This window comes from Gambusia affinis, linkage group LG17 (assembly GCF_019740435.1).
Source record: "Gambusia affinis linkage group LG17, SWU_Gaff_1.0, whole genome shotgun sequence".
NCBI lineage: Eukaryota > Metazoa > Chordata > Actinopteri > Cyprinodontiformes > Poeciliidae > Gambusia > Gambusia affinis.
Genome location: NC_057884.1, coordinates 6,760,051 through 6,776,465, shown reverse-complemented (window position 1 = coordinate 6,776,465; position 16,415 = coordinate 6,760,051). Strand labels below are relative to the sequence as shown.

General features: G+C 39.5%; 1 protein-coding gene across 1 annotated transcript in view; it reads right to left on the bottom strand.

Annotated features, from left to right (window-relative positions):
• Positions 1-14,863, bottom strand: part of col5a1 (procollagen, type V, alpha 1) — a 98,514-nt gene extending 83,651 nt beyond the window's left edge. The window contains exon 1 of the mRNA XM_044096178.1: positions 14,360-14,863. Coding sequence (XP_043952113.1) covers positions 14,360-14,459 — 100 coding nt within the window. The 5' untranslated portion in view covers positions 14,460-14,863. The remainder of the gene's footprint in view (positions 1-14,359) is intronic.
• Between the last annotated feature and the right edge of the window lie 1,552 nt (positions 14,864-16,415).

The following is a 16,415-nucleotide window of genomic DNA, read 5'->3' as shown; positions in this document are numbered from 1 at the left end:
GCATGTCGATGGTGGCATGTCGGTGTACAAGGATCTTTTTGCAAAGAATAAAAAAGAGCGACAACAGCTGCTTATCACTATGTTCTTCTCCCGAACAAACACACCTGCACCGCGGGCTTCAGAAGAAGAGAACACTGCAGAGCGCAGTCAGGATGCAGCGGCCCAGTCTGAAGAGCAGTGAAACGGCCTACACGTCAGTCACTGTATTTGTATACATGTAATAGTTGCTAATTGTAAAAAAAAAAAAAAGTTTTCTATTTCGCGGATTTCACTTATCGCGGGTCATTTTCGAAACGTAACCCCCGCGATAAACGAGGGATTACTGTATTTGGATTATACTCACAGTTCAACCAAAACAGCAGTAGAAGGAGCTTTATAAGAAGCGATGCATGGCTAAATTAGCTGCTGGCTGAAATCTTTTTGATGAATTAGGTCTGACTGTTTTTGGTTGAAAACTCAAAAGTCCAATCTTCTTCCAATCAGTGAATGCTCCATACATACGCGAAACCGAGTTCTGCTGACAATACTCTTCATATGTCTGTGGTGCATTCAGGCTGCAAGTCGGCGCATGAGAGCAAGACTTGAAATCTGAGTATGTCACAGTAAAGTAGCTTTATTTACTTGTTCAAAATTGGCAGCTTTGGAGCTACACGGAGTTCAGGTAAAGATTACCAAGGGCATACACTGTCAACAGTGATAAATGTTCATTTATAAAATGCTGCAGACATTTTGAAATGCAATTATTTGTCATGGTGGCAGCTGGAGATTCCCTATGCTCCAGAGGGCAGGAAGGCTACGAAGATATTTTCGGATGCTGTTGTTACTTCTTCAATAGTACACTTTGAAGACAAAAAGAAAGCTGACCACAGAAATCAGAGTTTTCAAAAAAGAAAAGAGCAAATCGGAAATCAATTACAAAATTCTGATCCGTCCATCTCTATTTATGACCTCCAGTTAATTATTCCAGTTGAGAAGAAAAAACGCAGGATGTTTTGTGGTGAGAATCCAGCACAGCTCATGTCTCGGCTGCGTTAGACATTTGTGGGATGTCGTGTGATGCCATTCCTACAATGTAAATTTATGTTAATGAAATACAAGAGAAAGAGCCTGAACGGCAGGAGTTTTCAGTGGCCATTTGGAGGGTAGAGTTCTGCATCACTGCCCCTCCCCAACCTGTTGCTGCTCACTCCAAGTCATGTTTCTCCTATGCTTTTCCATTTGGCCCTTTGAAAATATTTCTGCTTGAGACAAAAATAGAACTTTATGGCATTTGAAACTAAAAAAAGCACCAGTCATCACTTTTCTCAGTGCAGTGCCATTTTAAAAGTACATTTAAGAAATATGTATGTTGATCAGCCAAATGCAGATAGCTAACCAAACCAAATGTCTAAGTTCCTTCTATTCTTTCAAAACCCCTAACTTGATCAGTTGTATCTTATATTTTCATGGATCTGAATGTGACAGTATTTGAAGGTGACACAGAGGAAACTTAATAGTCAGGAGTGTACTGGTCAGATACTGACATATCAGGTATAGTGGAGTTGCTGGCCACTTTAACGGTCTTTCTAGGGATTGGTAAATGGGTTTTACTCATCAGCAAAACCCTTAATTGTGCGACTCTAGCTGGTTTACAATGAAAGGCTAAGAAAAGACAGCACTGCTCTTGTCCGCAGGCCAAGTGGAAATAAAACTTCCCAAAAACTGCGGCGAGAAACTGAAGACGTCTACTTTTTTTCCCACCAAGAAATAGTTCAAAGAGAAACAAAAATCTTTGCAAAACCAGTAGGGGACTTCAGAAATGTGAAAAAGCAAACACTATCACTTCAACTCCCTTCCCTGATTTACACTTTCTCCGAGACTCCTTCATTCATAGATTTCGGTCACCAGGCGGTCGAGCTGGCAGCGGAAGCATTCCTGACCGCGTTCCAAGCCGCAGGTATGGCGCTCAATCCCACCTTGTTAAACTGAGATGTTTACCAACTTAATGCGGCAGGTCCCTTGAGGAACCAGCACCTCTGGAAGTGGATGCTAAAAATACTTTTTCACCTCAACCACAGCCCCTCATATCCAAGAGGCAGGTTCACCTCAAGTACACAGAGAGTGTTTGTACGATGTTGCCTTGTGTACATTTGCTCTTTGCCAGTCTGCCACATATTTGACACCACTTTCACACAAAAATACAAAGAAAAGAATTGGTGAACTGTGTATCACAATTTACCAAATTGTCATTGATTGGCTCTGATTAGTGCATGGCAGGTCAAATGGTGAAAATTCTGGGAGGCATTGGAGGGGGTAATCCTAGTCACTGAATGCACTAAAGCTAAATACTCCCTTTGGTTTGGGTTTGGAAATGCATCAATCAACACAATGCGGGTTGAGGCAATTTTTGTGGATTTAATAAAGATCAAGCATAGTTCAAAGCATCAATAACATTGCAAATTCCTCATCTTCTGTTGGATTCAAAACGATGGCTTTATTAAAAGAGATGCAACATATCTTTGTCTGCTTTGCAGTGTCTTTTAAAAAAAACTAATCTAATAATTGGTTAAAATCTGAATGGGTGGATCATGTGTAGAGGCAAACCAGAAACCTGTTCCCAGTGATTGTTTGTTATCAACAGATCAGAGCCTTTGTCAAGAAGTAATCGAGCCTTTGGATCTTTGCAAAACAGAAAATGCCTGCGCCCAGCTGTTTCAAGAGAATGACACCACCAAATGTCAATGTGAAATCAATTCATGAATCAAAAAAGACTAAACATACTACAAACCTCACATTAAAACTACCTGCTGACAAAAGAGTAGCTTATTATTTGCAATAATAAATATCTTCCTCTCCCGATCTGACCTTAGTGTACCTCTTTCATTCAGTCTGTAAGTGAACAGCAGCTAAAAAGCCAGGTTCCAAATCCTGTTTATGGCTCAGTGCCAAGACTGTGGTGGATCCCATTTTCCCTAAGTACTCAGCTCCCCTCAATTTTCACAAACCCTCACACACACACACACACACGTACACACGAACAAACCCACCCACACAAGCAGTCTCTGTAACAACTCTCAGTGACTCCAGACAGCACCATTTTATTTGACAGCAGGAGCTGTGCAGAACCAGTGCGTGATGACCTTTTTCTTCAAGGGGGTGGGAGGGGATTAACATTTTTTATTTTCTGACCCCGCCCCCTCCCCCGCCATCCTCCTCCATCGTCGGCCCTTCTCGAGGTGAGGCCTGACTCTTAGGCACATGCTTGACCTAGGGCTGAGGACATGGAGCAATTAGTAGCCATAAAGAGGACCCTGCCTCTCCTGGAAGACAGCACAGCAGAAAGCAAGAATGCCCGACGAGAGACTTCCCCCTCCTAGAGTGCATCACTGACAGGGAGAGTGAAAGACTTGGGGGGTTTTTTTGTTTTGTTTTGTTTTTTTTTTTCAATATTTCACCTGATTTTGTAATAAAACCCGAAGCCAACAGTTGTAAAGTTGGAACCTTGCTGCGAGTACAGCAAGTTACAATTACGGTCCCAACTTTAATTGTTTAAAGCACGTCTATGTGACCTTATAAAAGAGGAAGCACATAATTTTTTTATTTATTTTTTTTTTTACATATAATGTAGAGCAAATTCCAGAGCCGTGATGTGTTGGGTCGAAAATATATAAAAAAAAAACAATGACATCAGACACACCTGCAACCTTTTAGTTCCCAGACAGAGGAGTCATACAGCAGCAATTATAATTATGCTAGGTAGTGCACATTAGTAAATTAAATCCAGTACAGAGCAGAATCCTAAACAAGTGAAATCTTAACATCAAAACGCTTAAAATTATATTCAGACCATTTCAGCATATGTTCAATAGACCAGATCAAAATTACAAGGAAGCGCTAATGTGCTAATTTGAGGGAGGATGATAGAGCCCCAACCAATGTTCTACACTGGCAATGTAATTAAAAAAAACAAATAAATTAGAATTATTTTTAGACAGCATGTCTAAGCAGAAAACAACTTTATTTCAGATCTTTCTCAACTAGTTGACACTAAATTAGCCACAGCAAAACAAATTTAATCCTATCTGCTTGTCTCGCCTTGCATAACTTTCAAGCCAATCACATTATCCCCAATAAAACACGCAATAAACAAACAAATAAAATAACAAAACAAAACAAAAAATAAACTCCTTTTCCAACTTGCACTCCTTTTACACTAGAAGAACAGCATTAAAAAGCCGCCTGAGCAAAGCTTCTGGGACATTTACCATCTATTAAGAGCGCCCATTATGTGTGATAGCTTGTGAAAATTTCCCAACTCTTTTGTGCAGGCGTGAAACCACCACAGGAAGGTTTATTATCCTGGAGGCACCGTGGTGTTCTGGTTGACGCATCTGGGAGGACGGTTGCACCAGCGACGCTGTGTCCTTTCTGTAGAATCTGAAGCCTAACTAAAAACACAGGCTTGTGTTTAAGGGTGCAACCTCATTATGGCCACACACCAGGCTGGCAGCTCGATAATTACGTTATAGTACCACTCTTCTTGTGTTTAGCCACCGGTCTGGCTTCAACCACAGTCAGCTTGAATCGAGGGGTATCACTGTGTAGATGCTGCATGCAGCAAACAAACCACTCTCTCCATGCTAAATTACAGCATATTGTGCTCTGGCGTTGCTTTCACCAAACGGAAAGGGGTATGCGCACACACCTCCAAATTGCTCCAAGACTTGGCTATGTGTGCTGGTAGGAGACCTTTGAAAGTTATGTATTTTTTTTCATGCTGCAGTTTGAATAGAAAACACAGCCAGCTCTCAGGCTGTCTGAGAAAAGCCCCAGAAAAATCACCAGTATGAGAAAGAGAAGCAGGAGGAAAAACATAAACTATGGGTTTTGTAGCACAATTAGTCAAAACAGAAGAATCAGAACATGGCATATAAAACAAAATTTTGTGCAAACGATTCCTTCTGACAGCACAAACCGAGACATTCACTCTGAGTTCTGTACTGTCATGAGGAATCACTTAGTAGAGCCCATCCTTTGCATCCCTCTCATGCTGGCGATAAACTTATGAAAACACTAATGATGTTTTCTCTTCTCTAAGGCTGAAAACGATGGTGGAAGAACAGACACCTCTTCCAGTGAAATTCTGCATCTTTTGTTACAATTGCTTCAGTGTCCAAATCTGCTGCAGACTGAAAATTCAAACTCTCATGGAGAATACAAAGCAACTATGTTCCATCATTAATTTAGAGCTGCGCACCGAAAAAAACAACAGTGGAAGTATTTAGTCATCTTTCAGTGTGTGTGCCAAAATTCAACGACTTTTCTAGTTACGCACTACACATTCTGATGATATGATAATAAAACAATCACCATCCTTTCACAAACCAATTAAAAAAAAAAAAAAGCACAAGTCCTGCATACAGTACTCGATTCACTTTATGCACACAGATGTGACGAAACAATTTTCTACCCAGAGTGTCTGCTGTGTACTCTGAGGCTCGGTGCACTGAACAGCCTTTTTATTTCTTTAACAGTGGGAATACCAGATGGTTTACTTCACTGTCTCCGTGCTGCAGCGCACAGCAGCGCAGATAAATCATTGTCTTCCTCCCTCCACAGACTGAGATGGAAAAACTGACTCAAGATTCCACGGTGCACCTCAGAATGCTAATTTTACAGCAAAAAAAAAAAAAAAAAAAGGAAGGAAAAAGAAGTACAGGCCTAGTAATTTTCAGGCACATGTGTGATTATTGTTATCTCTGCCACGGTATCTGTGTTTCTCCCATCCTATTTCCGCCGTTTCTTCTCTCAGTTTCATTAACTTTTGTTTTTTTCCAATAACCACCCTCAAAATGCGTTTTAATGCCTGCCAGCTTTACCTGCGTCTTGCGAAGCCTTCCGTCTCCAGCTACAGTTACGGCTTTACTGGCTGACACTTTCCAAATTTATGGCGAAAGAGAGCCTGCAGCACATAATTATTATTCCAGAAGAAATGCGCTGAAAAGAAACAATAAGAAGAAATCTACTTATAACAAATCCTGCACTCTGAGGCGTTTCTATTTTTTGATTATCACTTGCACGAGCAAAGCCAGTGATTTGTTTTTCCTGATGACATTAGGATGATGGGAATCAATCTAAATAGAGAATTTGTTCCCACATATTAAGAGTTTCATCATCAATAGTCCTCTTAAGGACACCTACACTCATTCCCATCATTTCTCATCAAAACATAGTACTATGCTTTATAAATGAGTACAAAAATGCCAAAAAAATAAACTTGGATCTAGCCCACTGCACTATTTTGAGGGGTTCACAGTGTATTACCAGAAATTCCCCCAAATTTCACTATAAACACACAGCGAACATAATTTTATTCTAAGTCAAAGTTATTTGACAGAATACTTTTCAAGATTAAACCACATTATTATCAATAATTTCTGAAATCTGAGAAACGTGAACAAAAAACAAAAAGGAATGTTTACTGCCTGTTAATAATTCTTCTCCAAGTCACTTCACACACTTGAATTCAAAACGGAGCGAAATAACTTGCGATGTCATGATTTGCCAAATAACACGCCATAGTTGGAGTGACAGCCAAGTCAAGCATAAATTTATCTGCTACTGACATTTTAACGGGTGACTCGCTTGAGCAACATCAACCCTGTGGGGGAACAGAAGTCAGTGTGCAAATAAGATCCTGCTACTATGCCTGAATCATATAATAAATCAGCCAAAACCAGATACCTACTTACTGTTCCAACACCACTCAAATACTTTCAGGGAAAGTCCTCAAATAAAGAAAAAGTGGAAGTTATTTCAATACACCTTTCACTTTTCTAATACTTCCTCTCCAGACCTTACCAGTTCAAGTGCTTTACATCTTGGCAGTACAAGTTAGCTGTAGTTCACACAAAACAACAACAACTGTAAAGAAAGCCACTAGCAAAAGTTGAAATAAATGACACAGGAGGCGCGTTGAGCCCTTAGCCTTGAGTTCAAGTGATATCAACAAAGCAAATCAAGGTATAAATACAGCTGACTATGCACTTTGAATACTTGTGCAAAGTCATATGCAATAAACTTGAGTATGCATTCTCATAAGGCTCATTTGTCATATTAAAAAAGTTTCCTTTCAAAACCAGATATTATAGCTGACTCTTCACATTTTTATTTAAAAAAATACTTGCTTTTGGTGTGATATAATAATCTAATTTTAATTGTTGTTTTCATTAGCTGCAAGAGGAAAACCATGTAACAGAATTTAAAAGCTTGAAAACATCAGTCTTCACAAATTCTGAAGTTATAGAAGAATATAAAAGGATGATTCCCTCCACGAAAGTCCACCAACCTTTGTGTAAAAAGATATTTTAGTTTCAGAGATCAATGAACTACCAGGAGGTGGTAAAAATGTTCATTTCTGCCATGTATTTTAATACAGGAGTCAATATGTGTTGCTCACTAAGATCAAGTAGGTGTGTTGATTTATCTGTTTTTCGTGTTTCAGCTCTCAAGGTTTTTTCCTTGGTTCTTTAGCACTGAATACTTCTGTACCTTGTTAACTCAACGGCTGTCCAAGAACACATAGAGGATATATCCATGACATCCTAACAGGTTGAAAAGGTGTTTGTGCTGTAATAATTGAAATCAGCACATCAGTGTGACAATCATTCCTTACTGTTATACTTTGGAATCACATTATTACTGTTGACTAGACTGCTATTGAGAAATAATTGCAAGAATTCAGTTGTCCAATTACATACCGTTAACTCATTATCCATTTAGGTTGCTTGTTTAATACAGTGGGCAACTACAGTGCCTTTATTAACCTGCATGTGCAGTCCAACAGCAAACCTCTTGGACAGCCCTCTTGAATTAAAGTCAACGATAAATTAAGCTACATTGTAAGGTTTATCCCAGCACTGACAACCTTCCTCAGCTGCAGTGGAAAGACCCACAGAGTGAACAAGAGTTGGGAACCTAGGCAAATCTCCCAAGAAAGGCCAGGCCAGGTCTGGTTAGCTCAACTGTCAAAAGGTTTGTTCTCGTTCTTCAACTTCCCCAAACGCGAAATCTCTAGAGACTCACTATTTCTAAACAGTTTAATTGTCGTCGCATGGCTTAAACTCTTAGCTGTGACCAGGGCTTGATTATTGAGGACCTCAGTAAGCAGCCCATCAATAGCAACAAGAAGAGGTGTGTATCACGCACAACTCTAATTGATCAAAACAAGAACATCCTTGTAAAAACCCAAAGCCGTTACATCTAAGAAAAACTGCTCTGTGTCATCACATGTGTTTTTATATAATTGGGTATAGAAAAGTTGTATATTATACACTACTGCAGCTTATATTCACATGATATGTAGAATGAAACTTCTATGCCTTCATGGTAGTCCATTCCCCACTGCTTCCTTAAAGTTTGCATGTGTTGTATCCCTTGATTTCCTGCTTTGACCATGCTTTTGGACTTTAGCAATTTAGTTACATAGCCTTCAGCATTTAAGTCACGTCTTGTAGGACGTAAGTGCTGAAGGTTGTAGGATGTGCTCAAAGATTTTTTGTTTTCATTCTAAACTGAACAAAAGATTGACTTTTGTCCATATTCAATGGCTTGTTCCATCAGAAAGAAATCTTAAATCCTGCTTAAACACCTAAAACTCTTGTTGAGTCCCTTGTTCCAACAAGACCAAATGAATTACCGTAAGCTTCCCGGAGAAAAACAAAATCCCGCTGACTAGGCAAACCATGTCCTACTATATATGTCCTCTCATTACAACTTCAACTGATTTCATCACCTAATAAATTTAAAATAGAGTACATATGACTACAGTAAAGTTTCATGACTGACCAGAAACCATTGTTTCTTCCCACTTGGAAAAATGTGCTTACACTCAGTTTTCTGCAACCAAAGTTGCGGCTAGGCTCTGGCTGGAGAAGGGGGAATGGGGTTGGAAAGGATGAGTCATACGTTGCTTTCCATGCTCAATGATTATAATGCCCATTACAGAGAAAAGCACTGTTTTACAGCTAAAGTGAATGCAGAGCTTGTAAGTCTGGACCAGATGCAGAGTTTCTCCATGCACAACGCACAGCAACAAGGCATACTGATAAATCCTAAGCGCAAGTGTTTGGTGTTGCATCACAAAGTGGCACGGCCAACACTTAATTTGGAGAAAAGATGGGCATAGGGAGAAAAACTAATCGGAAACTTTGCTGAACACCAAGCGCTCTGCGCCATGACAACTTTAAAACAGCACATAAATACTTAAATACTTAGTCTAAATGAGACTTGAAGATAATCAGCGACAGAACCTGGCAAATAATACGCTGATTGTGTCAAAGGATCTGCTTAACTCTGTCACTGGGTCAAAAATTTGTTGTGCATATTTTGCTCTATCTGCCATGTTATTATCATGCATTAAAGCTGATTTACAGCGTCTTTTATCCACAAAGCCTGCATTTACAGACTTGAAGTGGCACATGCACTTACAGGGTCACTGCCTCTCCATGCAGCCCCAGATTCCTTCCTCAGCACCAAGGCAATAGGCACACATAAGAAGCCACTTTCCCTCATGGCCGCTTATCTGATACTGTCGGACATGACCTCAGGAGAGCTAAAAGACACTGTGTAAGAACCAGCAGACCCAAATTCCACCAAATGAGTCTGAGTTGGATAAGAGAAGGTGGTTAAACTGAAAGATGAAAGAGACATTAATCAGCATCATTTCATAAATCAAGATGGGCCTTGTTTGGCTGCACACTTCAAGAAAACCACCTGCTATCATTGCACATAAAACACCAAGAGACCCTATGAGCTCATCTTGCCGGCATTGGGTCACTTCTCTGAACTTCACTATTTACTAGCTTCATCAAAAAAGCCAAACAGCAGAAATGACCAATACATAAAATATCCTTTTGAAGAAGCGCTGTCCAGACGCAGGGCAACTCTAGATGAAAACCAGCTGCAGTAGACCTTTAACCCTGCCATAAAGTCAGCCCACATAAACAAAAAGAACCTTTCAATGACCCTGGTTGTAACGAGTACAAAACTGGGGAAATAAAAGGCATATGCTGCTGTTATACTCCTACACCCCTCTATAACTGTGTTACTGTTATTTGATTAGACATTTTCTCTAAAACCAACACACAATGGCGTATTTTCTCTTGAAAGAAAATGCAACTGAGATTTTTTTTTTTTTTTTTTTCATGGTTTCTCTGTTCCACCAAGAATGGGAGGAAAACATCTGGAAGACATTTCTTTGGCTTTTTGGAGGGCTTAGCAGACAGCACAATGGAACCTATTGAATCCAGATGGGGAGGCGCTCAGAGAAACGGCAAGGTCTTCTCTTCATCCCTTTTTAACTTGCATTAGGATTAAACACATATAAGTTCATTGCATAATTCCTATTTCCTGAAAATATATGGCTGATGTTGCCCAAACACAACTGCCCCTCGACTGCTGCCATATATCACCTTTGGGTATGGCTCACATATGACTTTGTTTTCATTTGCGCAAAGTATTCAAAGAATGTTTTTTCAGTATTTCTAATGACTGGGTTCTGTTCCTGTGTGAATTTCCAGCTGTGGAAAAGGAACGTTAAAAGTGAAATTTGGTTAATCAATTGAATCAAACTTACAGAAAATAAGAAATAAACCATTTTTCAGGAGGTTTTCTTATAAATAAAACATGTGGTAGATGGAAATAAATGAATTAATATCCCAAGAAAACATTGCTGCTTACATGCAATCTAAAACATCATCTTGCTACAAACTGCATATGGTTGTAGTAGGAAGACACGCTCATCGTTTAATTCTGAATCTAAGGCAAACAATAAGGTTGGAAAAGAGACTTCAAAGTTCTTCAACATCCCTCTGTGCAGCTTCTTTTCATTAAATGCAACCTCACTTTTCATCTTAGTCTCACTTCCTCCAGCACAGCCAAAAGGGAATCTATTGAAACAAGAAAAAAACTACCCTATGGAGAAAGAATTACCCTTTCTTTGGCGATAAAATGCTAAACTTGACAAAACATGAAAGATCTAGCAATCACCTTTGAACTCTGACCTTTCTTCTCCTTCTTTGTCTCAGTGACCTACAGGCCTGGTGTTATTTATACTTTTCACTTAAGTCTTAAAGTTTCCTTTCTAACAGTAAAACAAAATGGCGCTCCAAATGAGCCATGAACTTTCACTAGCATAGCCTGATTAACTTTCAGTGGGATGATTATCTGGGTATTTTGTTTCCATGGACAGGAGTATGAAAAACTCAGGATACATTATGCTAACACACTGTATGTAAACAGTCTACACACTGCTAGCAAATCTCTCTATAGCTTGGTTTAATAGCTTCTTTTGTTGTCAGAACACCAGCAGAAACTAGCTAATGATAGAGACCAGAAGGACCACAACAAATACCGTTTTTTCTTTTGCTTACTTTTACAAATATCTGGTTTTATGTAAAAATTAAATAAAAAATGCTTAGGTCTGTTAGTACAGTGGGCTAACCTCAGAAGAACATATTTTTCTCAACAACGGCTTCCCCCAATAAATATTTTTTTGAAAATTAAGACCTTCTGTCTACACAACATGTAACTGTAGCATGAAAAAGGTGAAAAGAAGTGAACATGCATATGTTTATTGAAGTCTAAATGTGGTTGTAAAGTAGTTTAAGCTGCTGGGCTAGAATGAGTAAATGTTTAGCCAGTACCAAAACCGCAAGACTGTGAAAACTGAACTTTTCTTATTAAAGTCAGTTTAGTTGTTGTCGGATAAAGCTGATCTGTTTACATTGTAATTCAGTAAGATGCTCTAAGTAATGATAAATTACAACTTAGTGAGCTTTAATCTGTAAAAAGGTGGTTTTGACAACACCTGTTTCTTATTTTAAATGATATAGCTAAATGGCAGGCCATATGAAAATGCATGCTAAGCTATATTATACAATATTATAAAAAGATAAAGTTCTATATAGTGAAGTTAGATCAAGACCAAGAGGCTATAGTTAGCTTAGCAATTCCTGTTTTGAATTCTGTGTAAAAATCAAATTGAAAATCAAACCTCAGTGCCCTATTGAGAGTGTGTTCTTGTTAAGAAAACATTTCTCATATTTAGTGAATCGATTCGCCTTCTATGTATTTCGTTCTGTTCCAGGCCAAAGGAGACTAAAGCAAGAGGTCACTAGTCCAACAGAGGTCCCACACTCAGAGACAAAGAACTTTTCATACGGTCATTCCTTCCATAAAACCAAACATTTAGCTTTAAAATCTAGGTTAACTACATGGACAGAAAGGGCATGCTAACTCCCAACAGAAAAGCCTTCACAGCTGTGGCGAAACACTGTTAACCGACACCCATTGCCACTTTGTTGTTATTAATTAAAGCGCTGTGATAGCGCAAGTAGCTTCTCATTCAGGCATGGAATTGTGATCAATATGGAATGTACATAATAAAAACATCTTGTGTTTCAACATGTTTATTGCAAATGTCAACATTCCCAAGCAGTCTTAGCAATAGCTATACCTCGTACAATGCCTTTATTCCATATCTGTGCAAGTCTTTCAAAGGAACTGCACTAAAACAAAGCCTTGGGTGGTAAGAGGTTGTTAATTATGAGTGAAAAAAGACTACTACAGCTGAAGAGTATAGGGAAGTGAAACTTTGTTTGACTTGAGGGTGAAATGTGACGTGTCACAGTGTTTTAAGATTACCAACGCTGTACTTTGCGATGACAAAGAGCATGATAGTTAAACTGAAAACCATTGACGGAGGAGATAATTAGCTTACACAGGCTTTTCATGTACTTCCTATAATATTACCACTCAATCATTGAGTTTTTACATGCATATGTCAGCTTCAAGTTTCAGGAAGCATATCACTGCCCTGCGGATCCTTTATATGAGTCATATAAGTTTTGATAGGTGGGTTTTTTTTATCCAGCCCGCAGCATCAGCATCAAACTCCAGCTCCTCTTTGATCCACTAAAAGCAATCGCAACTCAAATATTCTGAAATGGCCAAGGGTAGATCCAAATATTACACATTTATACAGTTTGGACAAGCAACAAGAAACTGAAGAGTCAACCGTAACTACTTCACATGCACAGGAGCTAAAAAGGCAAAACATCTTTTTCTCTGCTGTAAACGGACACTAAAGTGGTCATTGTGACTCTACTAATTCACAAGCTCAACACAATCTCAGACACTTCCTGTGTACAACATACAGAAGAAGCCACCTGTTCAGCTCATAGACTGGAGTCGGAACATTGCAGCAGACCACCAGCAATGTCAGGCCGTCTTAAGGTGCTAATAATACCTAAAGGCCAGACCCAAGCCTGACTTCTTGACCTCCAAAAAGGCAAGAAAACCTCATAAATGTCACTTTCCATATAACCATGCATCAAGGATTTGAGCTCTAAGTCATAATTGAATGAAATGCTAACATTATGCATAGATATTTGTGGACTCAGTTACACAACCATCACTGACAGAAAAGAGGGGACCCCAGCACTTTAAGAGCCGTGTCCCCTGGCGTCAGAGCCCTTCAAACCGCTCCACCCTACCACTTCAGAGGAGCTACAGCCCCTCCCATCTTCTGAAAACTGTTCCCATCCTTCCCATCTCTTGAGGGAGAAGAAAAAACTGGAGCTGCAAAGGCCTCACTGAAATTTCATGAAGTGCACCACAGAACTTATTTTTGCAAAAAGGCTTGCGAAAATACGTAGCATTCGAAAAGTGTCCCCCCCACACACACACACAACACACAAGAAATGATTAGGCTTGTAAATAACTGAAACTGCAGAAAGTTTTAAAAGGGATGCCAAGATGGCGACCACTGATAATGATGATGGAATGGCACACAAAAATTAGGTCATGGCAGGACATAAGGAGTTTTAGTATGCTTCTGTATTTGTAGTAGTGAGTGGTGACTAGTCGAAAGTGGTACACTGTAAAACCAAAAGTTGCATATGCATGAACAAATTCACTAAACTAAACAATAAACTAACAATAAATAAGTACATTTTACAAAAAGCTTGTTCTCTTGTGTATTTAATTAGTGTTCGTAAAAAAATAAAATAAAATAAAAACATTATGGATATACAAGAGACTGGCAAATAGATGCTGGCAACCATTGCCCCCTTTGGTCCACCCTTGGTGGCGGCACTGCAATAAGCAACAAAATCATCATTAGCTCTTTCCCATTAGAAAAAAAATACTTTTCCAAAAATCGCAAAAACGGTCCACACTTTTCAAAAGTTCCAGACCCTGCAAGCTGAATAAGTTAAGGCAGTAATAGAGGAGGAGGGGCACTCATCAGTGACCCACTGAGGGGAAAACATTTTTCCAAAGTGGATCCCAAACACATCACACGGCTGCAGCATCTTACCTGAACTTGCACGCGACGTGACAAAAAGCAGAATCACCGCTAAAGTGATCTGGGCGTCCCTTATTCTCCGTTTATCTTTCCATCTTATATGGGTATCCATGACCGCCTTGCGCCGTCCACGGCAAGTGGATTCACTTCTCAACTAAGAGCAACTTAACTTGCTATAACTTCTTGTCAGGACGAGAAAGAGAGAGAAAAAAAAAAAAGCAAAAACAAAAAAAAAAAAAAAAAAAAAAAGTAGAAGTCCAAAGAAGTCCCAGAGAAAGAGAGAAAAAAGGGGGAGGGGGGGTGTATCGGTACGTCTCAAGCAGCCATAAGGGGGTTTGTAAGTGTTGGTTCCTCCAGCTGGTTGACGGGTGAGCTCCGTCTCTCTCTCCCCGCACTGCTCCTCTCCTCTCTGCTCTTCTGAACTGTCCCGCACCGCTACGCCTGGGAGCTCAAGTGTTGCCCCCTTGTTTCAGCCGCGTCATGCAGAGGTCCCGTCAAAGTCAGAGGGGGGCAATGCTGATGGGGTTGTGGGGTGGGGAAACTACCAGCCCTCCGCTCCGCCCGTCACTCACGTCCCGGACAGCTGACCCGGACAAATCAGAGGAGTCCGCTCATTACAGCCGGCCCCTGTTATTGGCCGGGGGAGGGAGGAAAAGTTGAGAGGAAAACTTTCACGCCTCCAACTCCCGACACACTGGATTTTTTTCTGTCTTCTTCTTCTTCCCTTTTTTCATTCCCTGACGGAAGGATTAAAGCGCGAAATCCAAACAATCATTTGGATTTCGCATTTGAGACTGATGGAAGCCTAAATGGGATGGAATTTCATCTTCATTTTGCTGTCAGTCTGAATGTTTGGTGTGAATATCGGAGACTCAGTATAACAGGTGAGCTTGAAGTTGAGTGATATGGCTCACAGCCCAGGGCGCCATTCCATGAGCCCAGTAGAGGGTGGACATACATTTACCTTTTTCTCTTTTTCTGTTGTAAAGTGTGATGTCCAACCATTGGGGATTAACTGTATGCACATGGGACTGTACAATACAACGGGCTAATGATGTTGAATATGATTTCTAATTTGAGAATCAGGTTTAGCACTAAACCCCAGGACTTTAGTTTACTGTTTTCCTATCCAGCGTTAAGTGTATTTGATCACCGCTTGTTCAAAACACAAAATACTACAAATTCTACACTTTTAATTTTGCTTCTGCTGCAGTGAACAAAGACCCTCTGAATCACAGTTTGAGATTTGTGAAAACTGTACCGGTTTTTGGAACATATTCATAATTATTTTAGATCTGGTGTTTGGCTGTTGCCATATATAAGCCCTGTTCAATTCAATTAATGTTAATTTTTCATAGCGCCGACTAAATACAATTTCACTTCAAGGCTTTTTTACAAGACAAACAGCTGAAGCTACAAACATGTAGTCTATTCAACCTAATCAAGTAGACAAATTAAAATTAAATTAGACACATTCCAAATCAATTTTACAATCCAATCGAGTTAAGGTTATAATGCTAAAACATAAGCAGTACATCTGAAAAATAAAGCTTGCAAAACTTAATTATGCACAAGAAGTTTTTTTTTACCGCTCTTAATTCAATAGATTAACTTATTCTCACGTTTTTGTTTTTTATTATTAATACCAATGTTTGAGTAAACTCTTGGGTTGTTTTGGGGGTTTGACTTACTGATTCTAGTTTCACTATTCTTTGTTCCTCACCCTCTTTATTTGATTAGATCAGCCTTATTTCTGTTTCACTTTAGCTCAGACCTCCTTAGTGAATCTAGTTTATTATGTTTATTTCTTGTGTCTAGTTATTCTATTACTCTACTTTTATTATGTTCCTTATGTCTAGACATTCTTTAGAATTAGACTAATTTCCAAGTTGCTTTTGTCCTCTCCCACACCCTGCCAATTTTCTCTTTCCATTTCCTTCTCTGTCTCTCTGTGTCTCTGTCTGCCTTCCTCTTGCTCTCTCCCTTCACACCTGCAACCTGTTCCTAATCAGCCATCTGTTCCTTGGTCAGTAGTCAACCTCCCCAGTACATGCACAACTCATCCTCA